Source organism: Mugil cephalus, chromosome 3, assembly GCF_022458985.1.
Source record: "Mugil cephalus isolate CIBA_MC_2020 chromosome 3, CIBA_Mcephalus_1.1, whole genome shotgun sequence".
Classification (NCBI taxonomy): domain Eukaryota; kingdom Metazoa; phylum Chordata; class Actinopteri; order Mugiliformes; family Mugilidae; genus Mugil; species Mugil cephalus.
In genome coordinates, this window is record NC_061772.1 from 10,061,874 (window position 1) to 10,089,374 (window position 27,501).

Genomic DNA, 27,501 nt, shown 5'->3' on the forward strand with positions numbered 1-27,501 from the left:
TGGGTTTATGTCAAGACAAAAGATCATTGTCCTACTCATATTCTTAAAATCAACCATAGCAGTTGGGAAATGTGAGAAAGGAATGCAAATTTTAATCGGGACAATATCCAGTCAATATTACAATGTTACAGGGGATGTGACGTGACATGATACGAGGTTACTGTATTCCTCAGTGTGTCCCATCTGCCACTGTAAAGCCTGGTCCCCATTTACTCAACTGGAACTAGGACTTTAAATCTTGTGTCCATGTTCATGTCGTTCATATAGTGAATCCATTTTGAATCTAGTCTCTGGGTAATAATTCACTCTGACAGTCTGACAGCTGAATGTGTAAAATGCAGGGACGAATGTGTTTCCTTGGAAGAAGGAGATACATTTCCTGGCCAAAAAACCGTCAGCATCAAAAAAATAAAAAAATAAATAAAAAAAAAAGGGGTCACAGCTTCTGCATTATCATAAGATTTATTTCCAGTGTTGCATTAATTTTTCACCAAGATCTTGTATTGACGATGGGAGAGTCTGACCGCTGCTCAAAGCCAAAGATTCTTAGTGGGGTCTAGGTCTGGACTCTGAGGTGGCCAATCCATGTGTGAAAATGACGCGAACCACTCTTTCACAATTTGAGCCCAATGAATCCAGCATTGTCATGTTGGAATATGCCCATGTCATCAGAGAATAAAAAATCCATTGATGGAACAACCTGGTCATTCAGTATATTCAGGTAGTCAGCTGACCTCATTCTTTGGGCACTATGTTGTTGAACCTAGACCTGAGCAACTGCAGCAACCCCAGATCATAGCACTGCCCCAACAGGCTGGTACAGTAGACACTAGGCATGATGGGGGCATCACTTCATCTGCCTCTCTTCTTACCCCGATGCCCCATCACTCTAGAACAGGGTCAATCTGGACTCACCAGACCACATGACCTTATTCCACTGTGTCAGCTGAGTCCAATCTTTATGCTACCTAGCAAATTGAATCTTTTTTTCCTGGTTAGCCTCACTGGTTCGTGATTTTCTTAAGGCTACACAGTCGTTCAGTACCCATTTGCTTAATGAATTTATTTTTATTTTTTGCCAGACAGTGTATATAAAAAAGTATATATAATAAGAATAGGAATTTAATAATATAATAATATGAGTTCCCATAAAAACTGAACTGACATCGAGGACAAAATCTGTGCTCCATCTCTCTGGATGGCCTTGTGGGTTCAGTAAAATGCTGCTTGATTTAGTTCACAAGTAAACAATGTTGTCAATCTCTGCAAGAACCTTTGAAGAACTAGAAGTGAACTCGCACAAACGCAAGGAAACTATGAGGGGGCATCATGAATGATTTAATTTCAGTGTTTATTTTCTGCTTCTCTGCCTGCATATTGTGGGTGAAATGTGTTTCCCTACAGTAGCTGAATTCCAAATAGTGATTCACTAGTGCCATAATCAAAACCAAAACACACCTTAGCAAACACATAGAGTTAGGTAGCATTTACATAATATCCCAAACCTTTAATTAAACACAAAGATTCAGGGAGCTTGTAGTATTACCCAAAAATCTGTGAGTGCACAGCAAACGGCTTAAATCAGGTGTAGAGCACCACTCCATGATTTTAACAAAAGCTACACTAGAGCACAACACTGCCAGTGATTCCTCAGAAAAATGTTTCCTGTTGAAATAAAAACATCACACGAAGCACAGAACCTATTCAGAGATATGAATTTGTTTACTCTTCAGAATAGTGCGGTAATGGAGAAAGTGGTGCAAAACAGGCAAAGAAGAAAAGCCTGACACTCCCGCATCTAGTTTAGTACTTTTCTATTGTTAAAAGGCCTCTGATCTCACCTCCTACTCGATGGTCCGTAACAATCCCTAAATGAAAAGCAACATAATAAATACAAAGTTACCATGGAAGTTGAGAATGAAGAAGCCTCCAGTGGAAAAATCTGAATGAAAGCGGATCAGGACCTTGGAGCTGGTACTGTAGGCTGATTCTAATGCTGTGTTGCCGCTGAAGACTCCCAGCTGAGGGCTGGAGGTATCTGGGCCGTCCCTGAATAGAGAGAACGAGAGACAGTAGTAAACAGCTTAAACTGGCGAGACTCACAGAATATACTGAAGAGGGTGCAAATAACATTTTGCAAAAGGTTTGAGGCTACCGCCAGTGTGAAGGATTTAGTTGCATCTACTTGGGAGATTGCATGCAAACTAATTATCAGTGGTCTCACCCTCCCTTTCCAAGTGCATATAGTAGAACTTATGGTGAGAGTGCAAAATGGAAAAAACTGTAGAAACACAGTGAACTCTGTGGAATTAAGTTTTAAATGTTTTTCATTTCATGCTGTTGTAAATTGAATACATGTCACAAACCCACACATAATCCAATCCACATATCCCCAATAAATTGTAAATTCCATTGTAACGCTCAGTCACATTTCTCATGGCAATATGCAGATGCTGAGATACTGACTTAGATAAATAAATAAGTAAAGGTATCTAAGGGTAAATACGGAACCATCCTGCACTATATCAACAATTTATTTCTAGAACTGAAGTTCAACCTCCATTAAATCTGTTTTTATTTTTATTCATGTTCTGTTCAATAAATTGTGTGCAGATTTTTTTTATTTTTATTTTTTTTCTTCACTGACCTACAGGCAAAAATCAATCCTCACTTCAAAATATATTGTATTATAAATCTTCAGTCACCTGCAAAACCGACTCTGCAGATTCCCCATAATGGAAATCTATACAAGTGATGAAAAGGTTAAAAAGCTGCATTCAGGGGTGATTTTATCACCGAATATATACTTAAAAAAGGAGCTGGTGACTGGGGTCAAACACTAACACTGTGTTGGTACAAGTCTTTACCGCTGCTCAGAAGAAACACCATGGGGTCAGGACCAGTATGAACTAGAAGCAGATTTATTTTTAACAAATGGGTTTAATTAGAGTGAATCAAAAGCAGCCATTGTTAAAAAAAACCCAAAACAAACAAAAACAGATATCTGACATGTCCACATGCTTGTTCTGAAGGGATAGCAAGAATATTTTAGCTTCTTCTATCTTTTTTTTTCTTTACCCATTTCAAACAAGTTCATTGAACAAAGCCCACAGATTAAAGGCTTAACTTTACTCATTAAATATTGAATGTTGTTGAAAGGTTACATTTTCTAACGCTCCTAAATGCCCAGTTTTAGGTTTTAATGAACATGCCATTGGATTAAACAAGGGTTTTTAAATTTTAATTCATGAAGAGTGCCTGGGATCTCTTGGCTCCTCAATAATTCAAGGTCTTCAGAAGGTGTTGGAGCTCATTTGGAGGATCAAAATGTGCTATTTGGGTCATTTAAAACCCATTTTTACTCACAGAAAAATACACAAACCCAACAGCAACTTTTCCTATTCCCACCCAAACAACATATCCACTTTAATTTATTTATTTATTTAAAAAAAAAAAAAAACATAAAACACACATTTAGGGGGAGTATTTATTATTTAAAGTTAAGTGAAGAAATTCTACAGCGCCACAGAAAAACTTGGACTTCATTATTGGCCTTTCGCTTGGGGAAGAAAGGAGGTTCTCCTGTGAAAGCCACTTAATGAAGTCAGTGCCGTCAAGTCACAACATGCTAACCAGTGAGCAAGAAAGCTACTGGTGAGAATAACACACCAGCAACACTTTCTGAGACGACACGGATAGAAATAGTGAATGAGATGCTCTCCCACGTAAGTGAGCTTTGCCTCTGGAAATGCAGATTAAAAATGAGTTTGATTTATTAAGCTACACCATTTTCTATTTATCTCCTCTGTATGTCTACTACAGGTGATTGACACATGCACAGTGCAGCCGAGAATCAGGAGGGATCGGGAGGAATACATTAACAGAGTGATAGGGTCTGATATGATTCACCACCCAGCAAATTGCTTATTTTATTCTTTTTTTTTCCATCCCGTTACAGTGAAAGCTCTGCGCTGCACAACAAGAGTGGATCCATCAAACAAAACAAAACAAAAAAACCTCTTTGAAAGTCAACTGATGTCTTTATGCTGCAGATGCAGAATTACTACATGAAAGACTTGGCACACAGAAACAATACAACAATATTTTAATGAAGGAAATGATATATATGTTTAGTAAAATATTGTGACTGTCTTAAGCATTATCGCTTCCTGTTTTGAAAGGTCCTGTTACAGTTTTGGCTTAATTATTCAGATTGTATGACTATATCGATTTCACATCTTACATGTTATTGCTCACTATACTACCCAAAACAGTTTTTTGTTTTATTATACTGCCATTAACTAATGTGTGCTGCTGTGCTGCCTTGGTGTTAGATCACTGTCAGTGGAGGAAGAGGTATTCAGATAAAGCAATTGAAAAATAGAAGTAAAACATGGTTAAAGTATTAAAGTGAAGATAATGTTTTGGTCCCTCTCACTTATCAGAAGTAAAACATAGACTGTATATAAACATGGACAACGCAACCCCACTTTTTTACATTGGCCACACTGATGCTGTTTTCCTGGAGATACAGATTGTGTCACCTTAGATATTTTAAGACATTTTTATTAGACACACTGATCTTTGACCTTTAGTGAGATAGTAAATTGTTTCAAAATCATTTATTGAAATTAAACCATGTGAGAAATCTAGAGGGGAAAATTGCTATTTGATATTCATGTGAAATGTGGCCCTGGCGGCTAGGCACAGCTTTTCAAACTCCAAAAACGTCTGCAACCACTGGTTTAATGGTTAACACTGTATTATATTTTAAAAGTGTGTAATATTATCGACTGTGTAAAATCCTCACCTAGAAAGTAACCAAAGATTTCAGTTGAGTAGTCGAGTAGAAAGTACAATATTTCCCTCTGAAGTTCCATGTAGTAAAAGTCAAAAGTAGCATACAATACTATGAATGCACTTAGCTACTTCACTGCACTGCACACTATTAGCAATGGTTCAGTGGCATAAGGCAGAGCCAAAAACAACTGGTGGAAGACCACAGAGGCAGTCTGGCTCAGACCCTGACATCTGGATGCAGCTGCTGTGACATAAACCCAGGGGTACACGGGGCACAAACCAGCAGACACAGATCACTGAGATGCGGTGCATACCGGACAAGGTAAGACCGCCCTCAAAAGCTTGCTTGTTGAAAAAGTAGTATGAGACTGAGCCAGAAGCTGGAAATCAGCAGAAGCACAAAGATCAGCGAGCGAAAATGGATGATCAGAAAAGTCAGAAAAGTGCAGGCTGTCCAACTGGCAAAAGTTACCTGATTGATTTGTGTAAATGTGACTGCTGACTGTAAGAGTCAGCTATTACTGATCGTTTTTGCAGAAATTTATGTTTTGAAAAATAAAACAGAACATCTTTCCACTCCACATGTTTTTTTAATCAATAATTCGCTGGCTTATTCAGATCCACCGTGACTCATTTTGGGGCTGAACTCTTAACTGTTAAAGGTTTCATTGAAAATCTCAATTGAACTATTTATTAACCCAGCAGCTCATTCACTTTCCGTCCAAGCTGAACTCAAAAACCCAAACAGTCAAATGCCCAAATTATGAAAAGCGCGTGATTGATGTACCCAACCTTATACTCTTATGAGTTCAGCCAGATAATGTTAGTTATTCTGTTTCAGTTCACCACTGATGCATATAATTAAAAGTATTCCAGATACAAATTCCAAAAAGTTTCAGTAAAACTACTTTAATAAAATGGATTTCAAATAAGACGCAGACAGTCACAGAATGGCATGAAATAATATTTAAACTGCTGCTCATGAAATATTTGACACACCGTGAAAGAGGAAAAATTGGTACAGTTTATAAAGTAGGGACCCCATCCTCGACTACGTGAGACCCAGAATATCAAATATGCAGAGGGGAGAGCCTGTTGTCTGCATCATTATTATCGTTTATTTTGAATGCCCGCTATACTAATGTTTGTGTGAACTAAGACTGTACTATAATATTGTAGTAATGTTTAAGTACATTTCTTTCTGGGCAGGTCAAAAATAAATGCTTATATAGAAATATTTCACAGCAGACTCTTTCGAGTTCTAACTGAATCTGTTTTAGGTGGATATAATTCAGTTGCAGTAGACCTTTGGATCAGCCACTCTAAATCTGTCTCAGACCCTGGAAGGTAGATGGTATCCCACTGGGTCTGAGGAAAAAAAAAAAAAAAAAAAAAAAAAACACTTCTCTCTTCGTTGTCAGCCCCCAGTCAGTCCCAAATATATTCATATTTCTGAGATGCTACTCGATTCATATACGTACTAATCTCACATTACTGAGTACTTGGTGCCCTAAAATCTATGAATCTGATGTTATAATTTTGTTTTCCATGAAATATGCCTAAGACGCATGAATCACAGAAATCAATTTGCCACTGCAAAACAACTCAGTGCTGTGCCTCTCCGTGGCTGAGTCCATGGTTCTGCTTGCTGGCGAGATTGAAAACGAGTAGTCACTGACTGTGAATGTATTACTTTCCCACTTGCAGCATTTCAGCTGCTCGCTCCCCAGAGTTTGACTCTTCAGCCTGAAAATTAAAGCCTGACCTCACCCAAGAGCCAGTCCTAAACCAAACCTTAACCAAATGATGACATGGCTCAAATTCTACTTCATTTTCTTCCTAACAAATTCCATATTCTGTATTATTTCTGACGGGAAACATGATGCACAATAAAACTATAAGTGAGAAAAATTCTCCTGGACTGACCCAAACTTGTCAGATTCAGTCCCAGTGGATTTGTGAACCCAGCTCTGCCACTCCTTTCATTACATTTCCCACTCCCCACTGAATCTCATCATTACTTCTAGAGTTCCTGAGCCCTCTCTGCGTCTGCGTATGGCCATGGCACTGAGTTAGATTGAATTGGTCAGTGGTCCCATTGTAAATGCATTACTCTCACACTCCCTGTATAACACTCTTACCTCCACACTGAATCCTATTATTACTGCTGGAGAGCCTGCGTATGCATAGCACAGAGTATATATACTGTATGTTTGTATGTATTATCCATCTATGGGCCCTCGCTATCAACCGTGCTGTACAGATATGGGTCTGTGCATGTCTCCCTGGACACTAAAGGCATAAGCATGTGACACATTAATGCATGTCTAGACCGAACTATGTGTGCATAAAGTCACATTGGAAATTAATATAAATAAAAATGTATGTATGTGCCCTGTGAGACAGAAAGAAATAATACATAATGTAAGTTGATAAATCTTCAGCATCTTCTTATTTGTGTGCACGGAGGAGAAGTAAGTACATCGTTAGTGCTTTCAAGACTGTTTTAATCAGATACTTGTGCATTTCTGTGTATACGTGTGTGCGTCATAAATGCACCCAGACTTACCAGATGGCGATGTAATCAGTGACAGGCTCTGTCTGCAATAAGGTAAAGTTGATATAAACTCCATGTCCGTGGGGAACAGTGATGAGCCAGCTGCAATCTTGGGAGTTTGGGTATTCATTGGGGTACTGAGGTGAATAGATGGTCCCATTTTCAGCTGTGACATTATAGCCGCAAGGAGCTGTAAAAAGCAGAGGCATAAGATTATCTATTTGCAAATTTTTCTCTTACTTTTAATATGCTAAATCTGGAGAAATGAGGAAACTAGAATTACTCTTTAAGTGTAGACTGCAAAGGATATGATTTTAGTCGAGGCAGTGGAAGTAAGTACAGTAGAAAAAATATATATCTGTTGCAAATGTTGTATCCAATGAAATATACATTTCTATTGCATTATACAGTATTTTGATTGTGGTGTTTACGGTACAGGAAGCCAAATTAACATCTTGCGTAACATCTTTATAAAAAAGAATTGTCAAGTAGTCCTTACCCTCGCAACGTGGAAACGGGTGGTTCCACTTCCGGTTGGTCCCGTGCAGACATGTTAGCACCGTGTGTCCAATCAAAACATAACCAGGGTAGCACTGAAAAGTTACAGACTGGCCAGCGCTGTAGTCACTGTTGATGATGTCTCCGTTGGGGAAAGGAAGAGGATCCTGGCAGTTCTGAAGTTGATAGGCTAAGGACAGAGATGAAAGAACAATTAAGGTACAAAGTCCCTAAATGTGACTTCCAACTGGGATTCAGAGTATTCAAACTATTTTTTTCAATAGACAGCAAATGGACTTGAAATGGCATTAAAACAACCTATGCCAGGTGTGCCAGGAGCTGTGGGAAATTTCAGTCCCACAAGTCTAGTGCACATCTCACTCTGTGTAAGTGTCATGGCAAGTTAAGCCCCTCTATTAAACGTGCCATTGAGGGAGAGCAGAGGTGGCTGACACTGAGCCTCAGTTGCTACAAAAGGCCAGAGAGAAAGGTAGCATGTAACAGCACAAGAACAAGCACTCAGCACCAGGTCAATACAAACAGTGTCTGCAGGACCTGACAGCATCCACTTTGAGGACTGGGAAAAGGGATCCTCAAGACAGCAAAGGCTGATAGTATTGTGTTCTAAAAAAGTAGAAATGAACTGAATCTAACACATTCTAGGGTCAGGATATGACCCTAACCCTAACCCTAACCCTAGTCGAGGTGGAAGATGCTACAAAGAACACTAAGATCCTGTGGAACTAAAACAATATTTACAACATCAACGTTGTAGAAAGGGAAACAAATCTCCAGAGACACAAGTGGTGACAGACACAGTGGTCCCACATAAAAGTAATATCAATAGGAAGAAATATTATTATATGACAATACAGAAATATAAGGACTTTGGAGAATGATGAAAATGGAAGTTGTGCTAAAGGTAGTGAGAGTACTTGAAGCTGTGAAATGACTGCCAAGACTGCAGGTCCAACAGACCCACATACAAAACCACTTACAGGCACTGCAGTGTCAGAGTGTGCAAACCCAAAACTGGAATCAACACTCTCTTAAGCTTTTGTGCGCAACATTTGGGTTGAACTGTAAGACTTCCACGACATTCATACTGACTTTTTTTTTTTTTTTTTTTTTTAGCATCAACCACTTATCCAAGTTAGGATAGGGGGATTTAAAAATGTGTACACAACTGGTCAGCTTGTTGAACTGTAAATCTCTTGGGCCTTGAACGCAGTGTGTACATGTGTGTATGTGATGCCGAGTGGTATAAGGGGTGCAACATGCACATGCAGAACCTTTGTGTGCATTGCACCCTCCCACTGTTTAACTTTGCTGTCAGGTGCAAAAAGGCTCTTCTGCAACGCCACATGAGGAAGAATGTGCACATCCCGCAAACAATGGGAGAAGAGTGACAAGGACTGCAGCGTTAGGGGACTTACTATTGCAAATTGTGCAATAAAATAGTGTGAAAAAAGGCAAAAGTGACTATGTGCACATAACTGTGACTTAGCCTATGTGTAAGTAAGCCTTGTTCTAGTTATGCGGGTGTATCTGCCCGCAGTGAATCCCTTGTGTCTTTGAAGTGTATCACTTAGGGCTACAAGTAAAGCCTGGTGGACAAGATGCCAGTCCCTCACAGGGGCTTACTAACAATTCATCTCTTTTAATGATGAGAGAAAAGCCATAAGGTTTTTTAAGTCTTTAGCATGACTCATCCATGGATCAAAGCTCAATACCTCATAGCAATACATTTTTTTTTTCATCCTAGCTCTCATTTCTTGTAGTCGGGAAGGCTTTGTAGTTTGTCCACCAGTAATTTATTTTGAACATTTGAGGAGAGAGTTTAACAAAAAAAAAAAAAAAAAAAAAATCATAATGTTGTGTTCCCTATTCGAAATCTGGAGGAACAATATGCTTTATCTGAGTACAGGTCTGTTGTCTCAGTGTGTCTCGAGGGGCCTGGAAGCGCCTGCAGGGTTGGTGGTCTTTCATGGCTCTATTTTGAAAAAAAAAAAAAAAAAAAAAAAACCCACAAATCTTAATTAGGCACAAGCCACACAGGAACTCACCCTGATAAGTCAGTTTGAAACCGGGCCTGTTCTCTGAGTGGTCGCTGTAGAAGTGGATGATCGTCAGGTGGGTAGTGCTCAGCAAAGGCGGTGGGATCTGTGAGCCAGTAAACTGTCCAATAAGTGCAGAGCTGTGTTGTGGTCCAGCCCTAACCTCTAGGAAGTCATGGTTGTCTTCTGAAGAGAAGTTTTGGAATTGAATATGGGCTCCTAGAATACAAATGAAGACACTTGATATAAAAAAAAGAAAAACAGTATAACAGGCAATAAGAGTTTATAAGAATTATAGTATAGGATTTAACAACCAAACAAGGTCCAGCAGATGGCATACACTTTACTGACTTCACTTTCACAGTATGCATACTACACGTATGGGTAAGGACCAAGTACAAGAACACCTCTACATTGTAATATACATTACATTACATAAACTGTGCCCTAATTAAACCAGTAGTTACTACACTCATATATCCATGCCTCAGTCTCGAATTGAACATGTGATGAATCGGCTGCAGATCTGTGCTAAAAACAAGGAGACCCATTTTTCCTAAGTACACCCACAGATGTGCACAAAGTGACACCTTTTTAGGAATTCTCTTGCAACCCATAATACTTACCATATCCAGTTGGCAGGGTGATTTGCCAGGTGCAGTCCAGGTTGCCAGGGTAGTTGCCTGGGAAACCTGGGCTAAGGATGACACCGCTCATCTCAGACAGCACCCCGCCACAACGAGCTGACAACACAGGCACAGCAAGCGCATTGTTAACACTTGAACTTACTCTAGAGATCATCGCTTTAACCTCTTTGCTTCAACAGAAAGAACGTTACATCACATAAGAGCACGTGTGCCGAATCACTGCAAACCCTGCAGCCCAATAGATGTCAAGTATCCTTATAATATTGTGGCGTCCCTCTTCTAACGGCACATAGACACAAATTGATCGATGCAAGCTTCTCCAACTGAAATAGGTAATGCTGAATCTGACAAACACTGAATAGGCGATGGAGCATCACTGACTTAAATTCAACCCTGACTTGTCAGGGTTGAATTTAAGTGCAGCTGGCCTCAGAGATTTTATTCACCAAAGACCAAATTATTCAGCCCTAAACACAAACATCAATTGAATCAAGGTTCTTTAACATTATTGCAGACGCTGGGAAACCTCGGCTCTCTACAAGGTAAAAAGTTCAGTTCGCAACCAGCAGACATATTGATCTCGTACATTAATGACCCTCCATCAGTCAGGATGTTTCTTGCTTCCACAAATCTGTTTTAAAGCTTATACCACTGACATTAAGCAATAGCATTACACTTATAAATTCTCATAAATTCTATTCATTTATTTGAAGAACAATGAATATTCAATAATTTGAATGTTATGGTGTGTGGTAGCAGGCATATTAAAGGATTCAGCTGTCGGGGAAAATTTGCAAATTAAGTAACAAAAACTGAATAACACCTGATAATAAATGTTTGATTTGTAACTCACAGAGGCATGCTAATCTATTTTAGCACTTCTGTCACTTTGATGTAAAACGTGTGTGTGTGTGTGTGTGTGTGTGTGTGTGTGTGTGTGTTATACCTATGCAAAGAGGTGGTGGGTAGTTCCATCGGCGAACAGTTCCAGGCATGCAGGAAATGTGAGAGTGACCCTGAAAGTGATAATGCAGTTGGTTAGCTATTAAAATAAATAAATAAATAAATAAAGAAGTAAGTTGTAAGAGTAAAGAGTAAAGTTACCTGTAATGTGTAACCAGGTTCACAAGTGAAGGCAACCACCTCGTTGACCATGTATCTGTCTCCTATTTTAATGCCATTGGCTGGAATCATTGGCTCTGGGCACGTAGTAAGACCAACCGCTAGAACAACAGAAACACACAATATATTACTATTACTGTTATCTTATTGGTTTATTTAGCATTACCTCTCTTTATAAACTTCTGCTAAGCTGCTTGATGTGTTCACGTGCTCAACATAAAGTTCTACACAATGAAGTCAAGTTTGAGGTCCTCCACCTTTAGCATCACCTTATCATCTAACTGAAGTTATTTTATTCTATAGTACACTGACATCGACAACATCGCCTTCTCCTGTTCTCTGCCTTCCTTCTACTAAGGTAATCTTCAAAAACCAATTAATGCCTTTTTATCTTCCTCTTTAACCTGTATGTGACCCATCCCTCTACCTAACCTTTACCTTTCTGTATTTGCCAACTTGTTTGTTTTCAATGCGATAACAGAGTCCCTAAGGAAATTTCAGTTTAACACATAAAATTACAATGTTTGGATTAATTCCATGGAAAACGATACCACTAGCAAGATAAACTCACAAGTACCCCGATATCTTTTCTATCCACACCAGGCTTAGTTTTGAACTGAATGCAAGTATAATGAAAAACATGTGACGGCAGATTCTGAAACGGACTTACAAATAAGTGACGGCATCACAGTGGCTTTGGTTATATACAGTATATTCCCACAACACAATAAAGGTTAAACACATCCTTAATAAGTTTGACAGTAGCAGGCCCTTCATCAAACAGCACCCGGAGGAGTGTATCTGTGTGTTCAGTTGTGTGTGTGTGTGCAGAAACTTCCGCAGGAGACTGCCCCAGAGCCGTTACCATGGCAACACATGGGTGGAAATGGGATTGAGAGTGAAGGAAGGGGAGACAGAGGAGTGAATGTTTGTGTGGGTGTGGGTGTGTGTGTATGTTTGGTTGTGTGCCTGGTCTTGTTGGTTTATGATCTACCTACCTACCAGCAAAACGTTCCCACTGAGCTCCCACACACACGTACGCACACATGCACATGCGTGCACACACAAACACATTAACATGAAATGAGGACATTCATTGTCATGATGCATTTGCTAGCCCTTAGCCCTAACCATCTAAGCTAGGCGGCTAACCCTAACCCTAATCCAAACCTAATTGTAACCTTTAATCTAAAGCGGATCAGCCTTGTAAAGAAGTGAGAACCAGCCAAAATGTCCTCAATTTGCACAAATGTCCGTACTCCATTGGTGTAAAACTCCGACTGGTTCTCAGAGAAACAGCTCTACACAGAACCAGGTGGCCCAGCCGCACTGAATGACATTTGTGACTGCGTGCACATGAGTGACTTTTACATGAGAGAGCTCTTGCAGAGGGGGGTGATGGGGACTTTTTTTTTTTTTACTTAGATGGAGCGTAAGTGAAAAAAGCTGCATGAGACTGTACACAGGCACACAGTGTATTATTAGGCAGAGCATCAGCAGGCTGTCATGACAACTGATCAATGAAACTATTCCATTTGGCTGACCATCTCCCTCTCTCTCTCTCACTCCTGCTCTTTGTGCTTGCACACTCTTTGCCCCAACTATGCGAGGCCAGTGACACTCTTTAAACTGCTGACAGCACCACAAACCACCCCACTAGGGCCACTAGGCTACAACTAAACAGTGTCACCGTTTAGGACTAACTGTCTGGATTTACTACGCCACCGTTTCAGTGTGCGAGAGGACGGAGAAGGGAGGCAGACGTGTCACTCTGCTCTTTAGTCGGCTTAAAAATCATCACAGAACATCTTCTGCAGAATCTTCATCGTGTCCACCCACACACACAAGCACATCAGCTGGGAAAAAAAATGTAATAAAAAACAGTGATGTTGTGAGTTATAACGATTTGTTTTCCTCTGTTTCTATAGGAAACATAATGGGAAACTGAAGAAGTTGCAGTGAAAGACTGATGCACAAAATATCAAAAGAAGAAATTGAATAAACATCTGTGAAGATTCATCCAGGTCATGTTATATCTAATACAGTGACAAAGGCAACTGGAATTTTTTGAAGATTTTTCACCATTCATCCAAGCAGTATCTCAGCTCTGCTTTAGAAGCGGTTCCATAACTGAATTTGTCTTTAATTAACAACATAATCAAATTAAAACATTTTTTGGTAATACTTGCTGTTTGCAAAGAGATATCAAAATTAATTTGAGTGATCTCTGGAAAAAGTTATTATTCAACGAAATTACTTTGTGATGAGAGTCCTGGTACTGGATCTCTCAAGCAAAGCCTGCTACACATAAACTTATGGTGGAGTTCTGTATGAAGGATTTTTTTGAAGGTGATTCTGACAAAAACTAAAAAAACAAACAAAAAAAAACCTTTGGTTTCCATGATAACAGCATATAGTTTTCTTTCTGGCTAACAATATGAAATAGGATGCACTCTGTTGATTTTGCCATAAAATAAAGATTTCAGATAAAAGCAGAACTATCCCAAGGGAACCCAGTCCTAACAATACGCACAATATCGAAGATGCTGTTTTTCTCTTTTCATAACTCTCCTTAAATTACTTGTCTGTCTGTTCCCCCCCCCCCCCCCCCCCCCCCCCCCACGGTGCCTTAAAACTTTCAACTCTCTGTTTGTGCAGCCACTAATAAAAGCCACGTCAAAAATCTCAGAACAACTATCATCAAAAACACACTGAAGCAAAAGCATAGGCACAGACGCAATATACAGCCCTCAAAAGTGACCATCCTCCCTGGTTTTTATTCCTTGTGATGGCACGTCGACACACATACACCGCTAACAGAAAATACGACCATCGAGCCGCAAACGTGTGCACTCACCTTCACACACACAAAAATGCGAGCAGACACGCACTAAAACTCTCACAGATCCTCAAAAAAAAAGGGGACAGGTTCATTGATCTAGAAGTGATTCTAAGCTAAAACAACTACAAAGGACTGAAGAGCACAACCATGCCCTGACAGGTGTGTAAATGTATGATGGTAATATCTGCGCCTATACCTTTATATGTCTCACTATTTTCGTGTGCATGTGGCTCTTTTCTATGACTCGGGTGCAAGCATGACACAAGCACTTTGTGGGAGTCTACGTGATTCTGCTTACGTCCCTCTAGGTGTGTGTCCTGTGTGTGCGCTCCAGCGTGGCTCACAGTATGTGTGTGTGCTCTCAGGCGGTACCAGTTCAGGTCACTGATTCTTGTTATTTGATGTTAAAGTTTTGGCTGCAATGCTGTGTAGGCTATGTGTGTTTGTGTGTAACTGGAATTTCTGGTTAGAAAGGGGGCCAACATGAAGCTCGGCAAGGATTTTTCTTTGTAAATCAGTCGGTATAAAATAAAATGAAAGAAAATAAAACGAAATAAAATACGTTTTTTTTTTTTTTTTTTTTAATAACTTCGACTCACTCTTGTATTCTAGGTGAAAACCTGCGGCCACCACGCTGATGTCACTCTGGAAGTGCAGAAGGAGCTGATTGGATGTTGAGTTGAGGAGAGCAGGAGCTGTTGTTCCTGCAAAAGACAAGAGGTAAAGATGTGACGGAACCAGTCAATAGGTTTTTCTTGTGCAGTTTGCAAACTGGTGTCTATAGTGTCTATAAACCCACTTATATTAGTAGCCTGAAGGTTTGTACAATATAATAATGTACAGTTCATATGGGGAGAAAAAAACCCCTATAAATAAATGATGGTGAATTTTCAGTTAACAAGATTTGGAGCATAAGTCCTGTTTAAATCAGACACCTGCTGGGAAATTAAGTGTGGAGAAGGTGAACAACCCCTTACCCTCCACGGACAGCTAGCATTTTAGTGTCCTCATGTGAAGTAGCCCTTATCTGCGTGAACCTGCTCAGTGGTCAACACCAGATCACTGTGGTTATAGTGGGCAGCTCCCTGGTGTGTCTTCTTCAGAAGGGCACTGTCATTTGTGTAAGTGTGCGTATGTGTGTGTGTGCGCGCGTGCGAGCAGTTGGGTGGGGTGGATGTGTGTGTTGCCCTATGGGCGGCATGTTTTATGTGTGATAGCTGTGTGACAGGTATGTGCTTGGGGCAGGTCACAGGGGAAACTCCGCAGGGAAATTGTAAAAGGTTAGATCATTCTTTATCCCTGCCTGTCTTCTTTCTCTCCTTCCTTTTTTTCCGCCCCCTTTCTCTCCATCCTCAATTCAGCGGCGAAACTCTTCTCGCTGACTGCTCGGATTTGGACAATTTCTATGTTTTTAAAACCATTCATTCTGTATTTGGGATATATATCATATCCTTTGGTATTAGAACTCATCCATCACAGCTCTCCAGTGAATGCCATGTGTGTGTTTGTGTGTGTTTGCGCACGAGAGAGAGCATGTGTCTATAGTTTGAGACCTGTCATATCTAATTCATCATAGATCTTGTGTGGGTGTGTGTTTGTGAGTGCATGTGTCTGTCAATCTATAACGTGTGTGTGTATCTATAGTTTAGTAGATGTCACAACTCATCCATCATAGTTTGTCAAAGTGTTTATGTGCATGTGCATGTCTGTGCACAAATGTATGTATTTATGTGCATGTGCGAGCATATTGTCATACCAGAAAATGACCCTAATTTAGGAGCTGTCATGTCCCCTCCATCGTAGATCTCCAGAGAGTCCCAGTTGTGCTCAGTGGCAAACGTCATTACTTGGATCTAAATGGCAAACAATGACAACAAAATGAACACAAAAGCCTACGAGTTCACACGTCCATATCCTGAATAAGTGGTATGTATACCGAACATTAAACAATTACATGTAAGTGTACGCATATCTGTACCTGTATCCCGGCCCCTTCACTGACGTGGATCCTCCACAGACAGTTGAGACTGTTTGGGTAGGGTTCAGGATAGCCAGGAGACAGTATTGTACCACGTCGTTCAGTCAAGTTGCCACTGCAGGGAACTAGAATACAAAATGGATTATTTTATTTTTATTTATTAACTTGGTAACAGGCAAGATGATGCTCTGCACACCCAGGGACAAGCAATATGGCGTTCAAATTACCACTACAGGGGGCCAGAGAGAGACACTATGATAACAAACTTTATTTCCGGTATAAACTGAGGTGACAGTTGCAGCTGTTTGCAAAATGGTAGCTCTCAGCAGAGAGAGAGAGATTTCACACAGGCATTCATTTAATTTGTTAGAATTAATGTCAAAATCCCAACTCTCAAGTAGTAACTGTGTTATTAGTATATAGTGATTCACAGAAAAGTCTAAAACGCTGTAAGGTCCAGTGTGTAGGTTGTGAGGGGATATCTTAACAGAAAGGGTACATAAATAAATAAAGTATGTTTCCACTATTGTGTAATCCCCTGAAATAAAAAGTAGCATTTTCATTATTTATGAATGAAGATTTTTTGCAAGTGATCCCAGAAAGCATTTCAGGCCAACTCATTTTGTCACCAGAAATCCAGTAGTAATTATATATTAAAGAAATTAAATATAAAAATATGCAACATTTGGATAGCTTTGAGAACTACCTGCTGGGTGACTGTCAATCATCATGTCTGACTCTTGAAAGGACTAGCTGGGTAATGTCTATCATCTCAGGTAGATCTGCAAACTTTCTGTCGATGACTCTTTTGCACAGCATGTAACATATATGTTAAATAATTTTATATCATTTGCCATGTGGAAGATAAAATTTTGTCTTTTTTTGCGTGTGAGGTAAACTGAGATCACATTAGAAGAGTTTTAAAATCAGGAATCAGGTTGCATCATGCACTTTACAGATATTTGAAAAAATAACAGCAAAACACACACTAAAAAAACATTATCGTGCCAGGACCAGGGTCCATGAACGCTCCACGTCACAAGAGCTCACAGGAAAGCAGAGGTAAATGAAAAAGAGACAGTGGTGAAGCAACTTGTAAATATATTAAATCTACCAGTTAGCGGCTGTGCCAAGCACTGGTCAAAAACAAAACAAGAAGAAAAAGCAGAAAAAGTTACTTATATACTACTACTTATACATAGACTACATAGCCAAAAGGATTGGCTCATCTGCTTTTACACACATATGAACTTCCTGTGACATCCCATTCTTAATCCATAGGGTTCAATATATATTTTGCAGCTAGAATAGTTTCAACTCTTCTGGTAAAGCTTTCCACAAGGTTTAGGAGTGTGTTTATGGGATTTTTTTCCCCTCCAGAATCATATTTGTGAGGTCAGACACTGATGTTGGACGAGAAGGCCTGGCTCACAGTCTTCATCTAATTCATCCCAAAGGTGTTCTGTCAGGTTGAGGTCAGGACTCTGTGAAAGCCAGTCAAGTTCTTCTACACCAAACTCACTCATGCACTGGTGACTGGTGTGCAGCTATGTTGGAACAGGAAGGGGCAAACCCCAAGCTAGTCCCAGAGCTGGGAGCATGGAATTGTCTAAAATCTCTTGGTATGCTGAAGCGCTCAGAGTTCCTTTCAGTAGAACGAAGGGGCAAAGCCCAGCTCCTGAAAAACAACCTCCCTCCACAAAACTTTACTATTGGCACGATGCAGTCAGATTGGTCCATCAGACTGCCAGATCGAGAGGTGTGTTTGGTCACTCCAGAGAAGGTGTCTCCACTGCCGTCAAGTTCAGTGGTGGCATGCTTTACACTTGGTGATGTTTAGCTTGGATGCAGTTGCTCGTCCATGGAAACCCATTCCATGAAGCTCTCTACACACTGCTCTTGAGTTAATCTGAAGGCCACATGAAGTTTGGAGGTCTGTAGTAATAATAATACCACTGACAGTTGACAGTAGGTAGTGAGTAAATTTCATGCCTGGACTTCTTGCACAGGTGGCATCCTATCATTCGATCACCACGGTGGAATTCACTGAGCTCCTGAGGGCGACCCATTCTTACACAAATGTTTGCAGATGCAGTCTGCACGCCTAGGTGCTTGATTTAACACACCTATGGCCATAGAAGTGATTGAAGCACCTGAATCCAGTCATTTGGATGAGTGAGCGAATACTTTTGGATACATAGTGTACTTTGTAATGAGAAAACAAGCTGAAGATTAAACAAGTGTGAATGAGAGTTTGAAGTCAGAAGAGGTAGAATGAGGGCTGTTGCTTGAATAAATAAATAAATACATAGTTTCCGTGTAGACTCACTTCTGATGTATCATTTCGTATCATCGAGATATTAAATCCTAAATATCCAACATGTTCAATAATAACTGAAAGCGAACGGTTCTGCGAGGCGCTTAGGAGGTTTGGATGCACACAACCTCATGTTACCAGATAATCTGAGTAGAAGCTCAGCACAGAGTGAGGTCTGGACCGAACGCATCCTCCCTTATTCAGGTGAAAGAGAGCAAAAATAAGAGTCTTTGTACTCTAAGCACAGCTTAAGATGTACTCTGTTATCTTTATATATTAATATTATATGTGCACATATCACCCTATAAAATAAAAATTAAGGTAAATCAAGGGTTAGGGCTAAGAGTTATTACATTACATATTACATTAAGTTAATTTGTTTAATATACATTACGGATGCACTTTTGACTAAATATTACTATTAACTGTGATTTATTTTGCTTTTAATGGACTTTCGAGTTCAGATTATTTTGAGATAGTAAAGTAGTACAAACCTGACCACTTTTGGTTGGAGCAGCATCAGTTAGCTGGTTGCCCATGCATTTCAAGGTTGATAGCCTTACCTATGCAGGTTGGTGTTGTTGCGTTCCACTGTGCGAGGGCACCCGGCACGGCCTGGCAGTGGATTGCACTGGATCCTTTGAGTAGATAACCTGGACTGCACTCGAACCGAACCACCGAGCCAGCTGAAAACTCTGAACCGATCCGCCTGCCGTACCGAGGCTCTGGCACTGAGCTGCACTGACTATCACTGGTGCGAGGCACAGCTACAACAGTGACAAAATCAGAAACATATCAGCAGAGCGACTATGATCTCCAACTTGAATTGAGTATATGACAGTAAGATAGATAGAAAGTCAAACAAAGTGAGACTTACCTTGGTAGACAAAGTGAAAGCCTCTGGCTGACTGGCCACTCTTGGCATTAAATCGGAGCATGATCTGATTGGAAGTTGCCAGTGGCAATGTCTCTCCTGGGACAATTACACACGTATAAGCAAACGCACATACATACAGCACACACAGACAAACACAGCAGTTTCAAGAATTTAATACAGCTTTCTCTATTAAAACAGTAATAGGCATTTTTTCACAGCATGCATTGTGTCTTGTCACCGTATGGGCAGCACAGTTGGAAATGATGGGTCAATTCCAGTCAGTGTCCCAGTGAGCTGGCAGTTAAAGACCATGTCCCAGAGTATTCCAATTAGTGTCCTAATTGGAATTTGGCCATCACTCTTACATATGGGTTTCCTCCTACTCTAACAACAACAGCAGCATAGAGCTCCATAAACTGTCAGTGCCTCATCCAGTCACTGTACATTTTACCCGTATAGTGAGTGCTCATACATTTAACTTTACTATTTGCATTAATAACTTAGCACTTGGCATTGTTTCGCCTTCATTTTCACTCTGCAGTAAAATGTTGGCCTTACCAGAATGAAAAATGCAATAACAAACATACACACACAAACAGATATTTATATGCACACACATACGCAGGCAAACAAAGTAACAGTGATAAATGGGGGAAGCATGGCCTGGTGTGGGTGACATTTAGAACCGTCATTAGCTCTGTGTGTATGTCTAAGTTTGGTACGCGCGTATGTGTGCTAATAAGTTTGTGTGGCGGGATAATCAGTCAGTTCGGCGGAACAATGCGCTGCAAAGCTGTTTGGCCCTGTGTGTGTGTCCGTGTGCATGTGCGATAGCAGTGATGCAGATAACATTATTTTGGAAAGCCTGGCATGTTTCATTCTTTTTTCAACCCAAAAGGAAAAATTCAAAATAGACCCAAATGTAGTGAACCACCCACCCCTTACAAACTGGAAAGAAAAAAGCAGCTTATTGTAGGGCGACATTTAGTCAGCAAAAGCTGTCACAGGCTATACATCAGGCTGGCATATTCAGAAACTGGCAACACATGCCTGCCCTTTTTTGGGAGGAGGAGAAACAAATGACCCTTACAAATACGTATACTAATGTAAAATAGAGGCAGAAAACAAAACCCCAGTATGTCCACTCCGTCTGTGTGAAATGTGGAAAAAAGTTTCATTTGATTCATCTTCAGCCGTGTCCCTTCAGTCTCCCAATGTCTGGTGCTAACAACAGTCAGTGGCTACAGGTGTCCAACCTGAACATCAGTTATTCCCTTAGTGCAGACTGCAGTAAGGGAGCATCTGCAGACTGTGCAGACTCTACCCATCTCACAGATAATTCAAAGATGTCAAAGAGGTGACGCGTGAGAAGAGCTGAGGCAGACAGGTGACACCTAGACAGACAGCTAGAAACCTGAGACAGCACCCACCGGTCACCCCCTAAATTATGTATAACTTTAACTCTTGATATGCTTTAAACATGGGGATGTTGTCATGAATGGTACGTTCAGCTACAGAGACCAAAACAGCTTTTGTTCCATGCAGTAAACATGTTTATTTCTGCTGTAAAGTTGAGCATTTTAACATAGCCGTCAATGGAGACTGGTTTAATTTGGAACACCTACGTTATATATACGTATGCATAAACCCAGATAGTCTAGAGCCACAACTATTAACTGTTATAAGCCTACAAAGAACAAGGGAGTGGCCACAAACTATTCCTTATATAACGTAGGAGAAGGGGACAGTGATTTTTGGTAGAACCTCTAGCTATCCTGACTAACCACAGAGACTTGCTGCCATTGTCCTGCCCTTGCAATATGTGCTGTGGCTGTCAAGCATCTTTGCCACTGTGAATGTGCTACAGCTGTTAATATTAAATTCAAGGAAGCAGGAATGGTTTGTCCTTGTGCCCTATAAACTAAGTTAAGCTTACAGGATAAAATAACACGAGGGGGTTCACTTTACACACTGGCAAATGGGCGGCAGATCTGACAAAACGCCTTAGCCGTGTGTAAAAGAACTCTTTCCTCATTTGTTTAAAACATGTTCAGCATTTTTGGATTTACTGTTGATGGAATCGAGCAACTCTTTGTCACAGCAATACAGTTAAAGATTCTTGTTTAACCCTTTAAAGGGAAGTCATTGAAATACTTGGACATTCTGAATTTTAAACAGCGTTACTGTACAGCCTAGGAAGACTTTTCACATTAGAGACCATTGGGCCACTTCTTCATGGTAATCAACCAGTTACGCACAGACCACATTTGACTGGAGAATGTTGCCATGATCTTCTCTGACAGGCTCGGTGAAAACCACATGCTTCTCAACCTCACTGAGAGGCACAAAGATGCAATTTAAAATGTTTGCGGAAGTTAACAAATATGGTTCCTCGCCCCATAAAGGGTTAAAGTGTAGCCACAGTGCACAGGATTGCTTTTCAATAAAAATGGGAAAAAAGATTGTTGATTTAAGCTCACAAAGGTAAAACACAAACACACACACACAAAAAAAAAATCATGTAAAAACAAAAGATAATATGTTATTTTATTTATTCCTTTATTAAACGGTTCCTTTTCTCTCCCTCATAATTCTACAAGCAAAAAAAAGAGAGAAGACAAACAAAACAGAGAAAATACAGAACTACAGGAACGAACAAAATGCCAATTCCAGCGGGATTTCCCTGCAGCATGCCCCCTGGCCATGCCACGAAACTCGCACACAAAAGTGAAACTCCGTGGCAGTGGCAGCACATTTTGCCAGCAACTTATTTTAATCAATATTTCCCCTCGTTTCATTCTTCAAACTGTGCCATCTAAATTGATTTTTCCTCATCTTTCACCTCCATGCCGAGTGTGTTGCTGTGTAGTGACTCAAAATGCTGCCAAGTTGGGTTGACTCAAAGTTGGAGGATGGGGAAAGCCATAAAGGATTGCGTGAAAGACTATCAGCACTACTGTGTATTGTATGGCCCCAGTGAGTCGCTTTTCACTGCTGATTTCATCTTGTAAAGATAACCCACAATGGATTTTCACCAAATACGTCACTGTCAAATAAAGTGTGATAACGACCACTGGTGCTGTGTTCTACAGCCCCCCAGAGCTGCTTTCTCACAGATAATTTCATTATTTTCTTCTTTACAAAAAAAAGAAAATGGGTGTGTTTGAGAGAGACCTTACAAGTGAACGACAATTATTAAAAAAAACTACTGTTGTTTAGTAAATGAAAAAAAAAAAAATACAACAGAAAAACAACCGAATAGCGGAATAGCACTCCTTGAACTATGTTTGACACTAGTATTAGTCAGTGAACTCACCTGAATGTGACCCAGCCAGGGAGCTGAGCAGTCGGGCATTGTCATTGGCTCCATCAAACAGCTCCACTGAGTCATTCATTGCTGTCTGGAAGACAGCAAACTGACCAAACACCACTTAAAACAAAAAGAAAAGAAAAAAGAAAGACACATAAATAAGCCTTTGTGCTGGAGTTGTAATTACAACACCCACTGTAAGTGCATGTTGTTCCACTGCTTGTGTACTTACCAAACTGTGGGGACACAGTGATGTGATAGGAGCAAGTCTGTCTGGTAGTGTAGTTTAGAGGATAGTTTGGGGACAAAACAACACCTTCAGATCCGCCATACTGCCCTCCACATGGAGCTGTGGACAGAAAGATGATGATGATTGTTAAGTTTAGCATTTAAAAGTGTTATATATTTTCTACTTTTAGTACAAAGCCATGTTTCAGTTGTTTTGTCCTTCGTGTATTTTCCCCAATGAGAGTCAGATAAAGACCTCACCTCAACATGCTATTTATCAAACAGGCTCACTAGACTGGAAGGACACTGTGTCTGTTTACTGAAGTGAATCACCCATGGAGACACTCTTCTGTGTGCATATGCATTTGGTGGAGAACTGTACGAATGCCAGGATGACATAAGCGTAGGTCTCATGAATTTAATAATGTTCACACAACTTGCCCATGTGTGGGAAATGATTCACTTTTAAAGAGCAGGCGTGAATTCCTGCAGATTTATTTAAAGCAGGTTGCGACGCGGAGATGCAGAATTTAATTAGGCTCGATTATATTCAACAGAAGTCTAAGCAGGCAGTGAGTGAGCACATTACTGACATGGAAACAACACAACTGATTCCAAAATAAAAGTAGACATTTTTTTTTTTTATAAACATACATGGCTGCAGCAACCTCAGAATCTAATAAGTCTAATAAGCCTAATAAGCCTTTAGCTGTATCATTCAGAGGAGAGCTGGTTATCTGTCAAAACCACTCCACTATTAATTGATTTTTCTTTAATATATATTAAGATGCTAATAAGCTACTAACATGCTGCCACTTGGCATTGACTTGTAATTGTAATACGGCTTGTAATTAGTCATTTTCATGATAATGATTCAATCTTACAGCATTTTATCTGTCTTGCAGCACAGCTTCATAGACATAGCCTTTTTTGCCAATATAAAAAGACAAGACAAATCAGTATACGATAATAGATATTAGATCAATTTTTTTTTTTTCAAATACCTGAGCAAATCCTTTTGTATTGGACTGATACTGATATTGCTGCGCATGCTCCACTGGCTTTTCTTTCCCCTTTGAGCTTGATCAAATCACAGAGGTTATAAAGAATTTTATGAGTAATGCTCAACAAATTAAAACATTTATCACCTCTGATCTTGATAGATATGTTTGAATCCCTTGTAAGCTTCTGACCTCAATGATCTCAGACAAGTCTCTGATCTGCACCTTTGAAGGACAGAATCTAAAAGGCACATGTAATACGTTACTGCCCTAGCAACAAACCACAAGCAAATTTCACACAGACTGCAAACAGCAACTGACTGAGAGGAACAGTACAAATTCTCACCATGCATGGAGGGTTTCACCCCAAGTCCAACAACCTGAGACGCAGAAAGAGGGAGGCAGAGGACTATCGAGTATCAAGGCCACGGCCCAGGATGAGACATCGAAAATCCAACAGTACACAGAGAAAAAGGTCCCAAAGGATGAGCCGCTAAGAGAATGTCTCAGACAGCAGAAACTCAATGAGAGTGCAGAGGAAGAGGAGCAGATAACCTGGAGGGACAAGCCCCTACACGGCATGTACCACGGTCAAATTGAAGTGGCTGATATCAAGAAAACCTACCAATGGTTGGAAAACGCTGGACTGACGGACAGCACAGAGGCACTAATCATGGCAGCACAAGAACAGACCCAAAGAACAGGAGCCGTAGAGGCCAAGATCTACCAGAGCAGATCAGACCCAAGGTGTCGACTGTGCAAAGATGCCGCTGAGACGGTCAAGCACATAGTAGCAGGGTGTATGACGCTAGATGGTTCAGCATAGATGGAGAGGCACAACCGAGTGGCCGGGTTAGTGTACAGGAACATCTGTACCCGGTATTGGGACTTGGGTACTTCTATTCCATACCAAGGTACCAAGGTGGTTGAGAACCCCCGAACTGGGAGAGTGGCTCCAACAGATGAAGCCTCAGTCCAAAAGAGCACAGTCCTAAGAACAGCTAAGATAGAGCGCAGAACCCTCAAACTCCCAGGACTCTGCTAGCGGATCAGTGAGTGAGTTTGATCAGTGACATGTGACTGTACTCCAGTAAATTGGATTTAAAATGACACGTTGTACTTGAGATTTATGTGCTGACATTCATACTACAACAGTGTCTCTATCTAGTTCTACAATTTTTTATCGCATGTACTTTTCCCTGAGTCTCCAGGCTGGCAGAATAAATCTGGCCCCTCCCTCATTACTATGACTGAGCAAAGCCTTTAACCCCCATCTGCTCCATTGGAACAGCACATTGGCCAACAGATCAAAAATTGGTTGTCCTGGGCAGCTTCCAGGTTTGAATGTGTGCAACGGTGTGTGTGTGTGTGATCACTGCGTGACTGAAAAAAAGTGAGCTTGGCTTTCAGTATCAGTCAACTGAAAAGGTAAAGGTTAAAATAAATAAATAAGTGACTGCCTTGTGACTAAAGCCCACGGATATCACCATATACCCAACATCTTCCCTGGTGATGCTCTGCCAGGTCTGTACAGTTGCCAGCTTCATTTAATGTTTGTTTCCTGAAAAGTCTGATCAGCTGAATCGAGGTCAGGTTACAAACATTTCGCTGTATTTGGCCATGAAATGCAGTCTGACCAACTAGTTTTATCTGCTCCGCTGATTCAGTTATTTAAAAGCATGATGTTGCAATGAAGCATTCAGATTTTAATCAGATATGGCTTTCATGTGTCTTTTTCCTGCTGCCTGGAGCATTGCCCATTGCACTCAAAGCTGGCAAGCATATAAGTGTTCTAATCTGTTTTTCTTAAAAGAAAAAAAAATCCTACTCCCTACATTTAGCTCCAAATATAATGCTTTTAGCTTGGCCTCTCATGCCAACAAAGGCATAAAGAGCAAGCGGAGTGACACAGGAAGGTTATGGGGTGAAAGAGAGGACTACATTGTTAGTTCACGGGGCGTGAACTAGGTGAGCTACTTATTTTTTTTTTAAAAACAAGCTACGTCTCATATTGATCAATGGAAGACGCATCCAATGGGATCATGAAGCAGGAGGTATGATGCAACAGTCGCATTTGGTACAAAAAACATGCAGGAAAGCGTCACAGCATGGAGGCCCGTTCATACACTTGAGAGGTGTTTTTGCCACACCATTTTCGAAATAGTTAGTTCTTCTTGCCAGCAACCCAGCGGGATAAAAACTTTAGTGACTGAATTTATGTGGTGATGACCTAGAGCACAGTGTGGGATATCTCCTGTATCAGCGTGCTGGGATGTCATAAAGCCTATTAATCCATTCTACCCATGCATGACCTGCACGAGAAACAGACCTAACCGTAGCTTGATCTATCGTCAGCACCCCCAAGAGTGTTGCAACCTTGTGTGTTGAAGAGTACGTAGGTGTGTGCTCATTTATGCCGCAGCTTAGGCTTGCAGAGGTCAACCACATTTGTGTTAAGTGTCTCTGGGTGTGTGTATGTGTGTGTGTGTGTGTGTGTGTGTGTGTGTGTGTGCAGACAACAGCGGCAACAAGCACATCTGTCACTGTCATCCTCCCCAACACACACCGCATACCCTTATCCCTTCTCACCTTATCTGGCCTCTACTCGTCTTGTCTTGTTTTGGTTGCTATAGTGTCTACGACTGTGGCTCGGTCCCAGTGTCCACCCACAGTATCAGCTGTGATCCCTAGCAGACTTTAATTATCATCACCTCTGAGCTTGTTGAAAATGTGAGAGCACATGGGTGGAAAGGTTGAAAGTGCTGCATGAGAAATGGGACATCACTTTGTGAATTAATAGGCTGCCCGGGCCAGAGGTCTGTCTGTTATGTGAGGATGTGATTTTTGCGCACGGTTTCATAAAACTGACTACCGCTCATGTTGAAAACACACTATAATATTAGCCTACATGTTATTAGCTCCTTCAGCTGTACTTTTTTTTTTCTCTTGCTGGATGATTTTGAACAGCCCCTTGAACATCCCCTTGAGGGCAATTCCCTCAAGCAAAGACTCCAGCATTTCAATCTCGTGGAAACTGTGCAAAAAGGACTCAAAAAGTCCACCGGAGCCCTCGAGCACTTTCCGATTTCACAGTGGGACAGCCCTGAGCCCTTGAGGACTTATCTGTAACACATGTCAAAGTCTATGAGACCATGTGTGCGGACATTAAGACTGGGCACATATTCCCGGCTAAGGCTCGCTCAGTAAAACCGATTTATATGCCAAGAATCAAAAATACAGCAAACACGGGTTCTTTGCAAGACAGTT

At 40.7% G+C, this 27,501-nt stretch overlaps 1 protein-coding gene across 1 annotated transcript in view; it reads right to left on the bottom strand.

Annotated features, from left to right (window-relative positions):
* The window catches only part of LOC125005839 (CUB and sushi domain-containing protein 1-like), a 372,481-nt gene that overhangs the window by 53,169 nt on the left and 291,811 nt on the right, over positions 1–27,501 (bottom strand). The window contains exons 33-46 of the mRNA XM_047581471.1: positions 23,238–23,354; positions 23,012–23,125; positions 19,696–19,791; positions 19,382–19,585; positions 16,502–16,626; positions 16,280–16,376; positions 15,123–15,227; positions 11,664–11,782; positions 11,506–11,575; positions 10,539–10,655; positions 9,922–10,131; positions 7,857–8,045; positions 7,370–7,547; positions 1,904–2,049 (exon numbers count right to left, since the gene is read on the bottom strand). Coding sequence (XP_047437427.1) covers positions 1,904–2,049; positions 7,370–7,547; positions 7,857–8,045; positions 9,922–10,131; positions 10,539–10,655; positions 11,506–11,575; positions 11,664–11,782; positions 15,123–15,227; positions 16,280–16,376; positions 16,502–16,626; positions 19,382–19,585; positions 19,696–19,791; positions 23,012–23,125; positions 23,238–23,354 — 1,887 coding nt within the window. The remainder of the gene's footprint in view (positions 1–1,903; positions 2,050–7,369; positions 7,548–7,856; positions 8,046–9,921; positions 10,132–10,538; positions 10,656–11,505; positions 11,576–11,663; positions 11,783–15,122; positions 15,228–16,279; positions 16,377–16,501; positions 16,627–19,381; positions 19,586–19,695; positions 19,792–23,011; positions 23,126–23,237; positions 23,355–27,501) is intronic.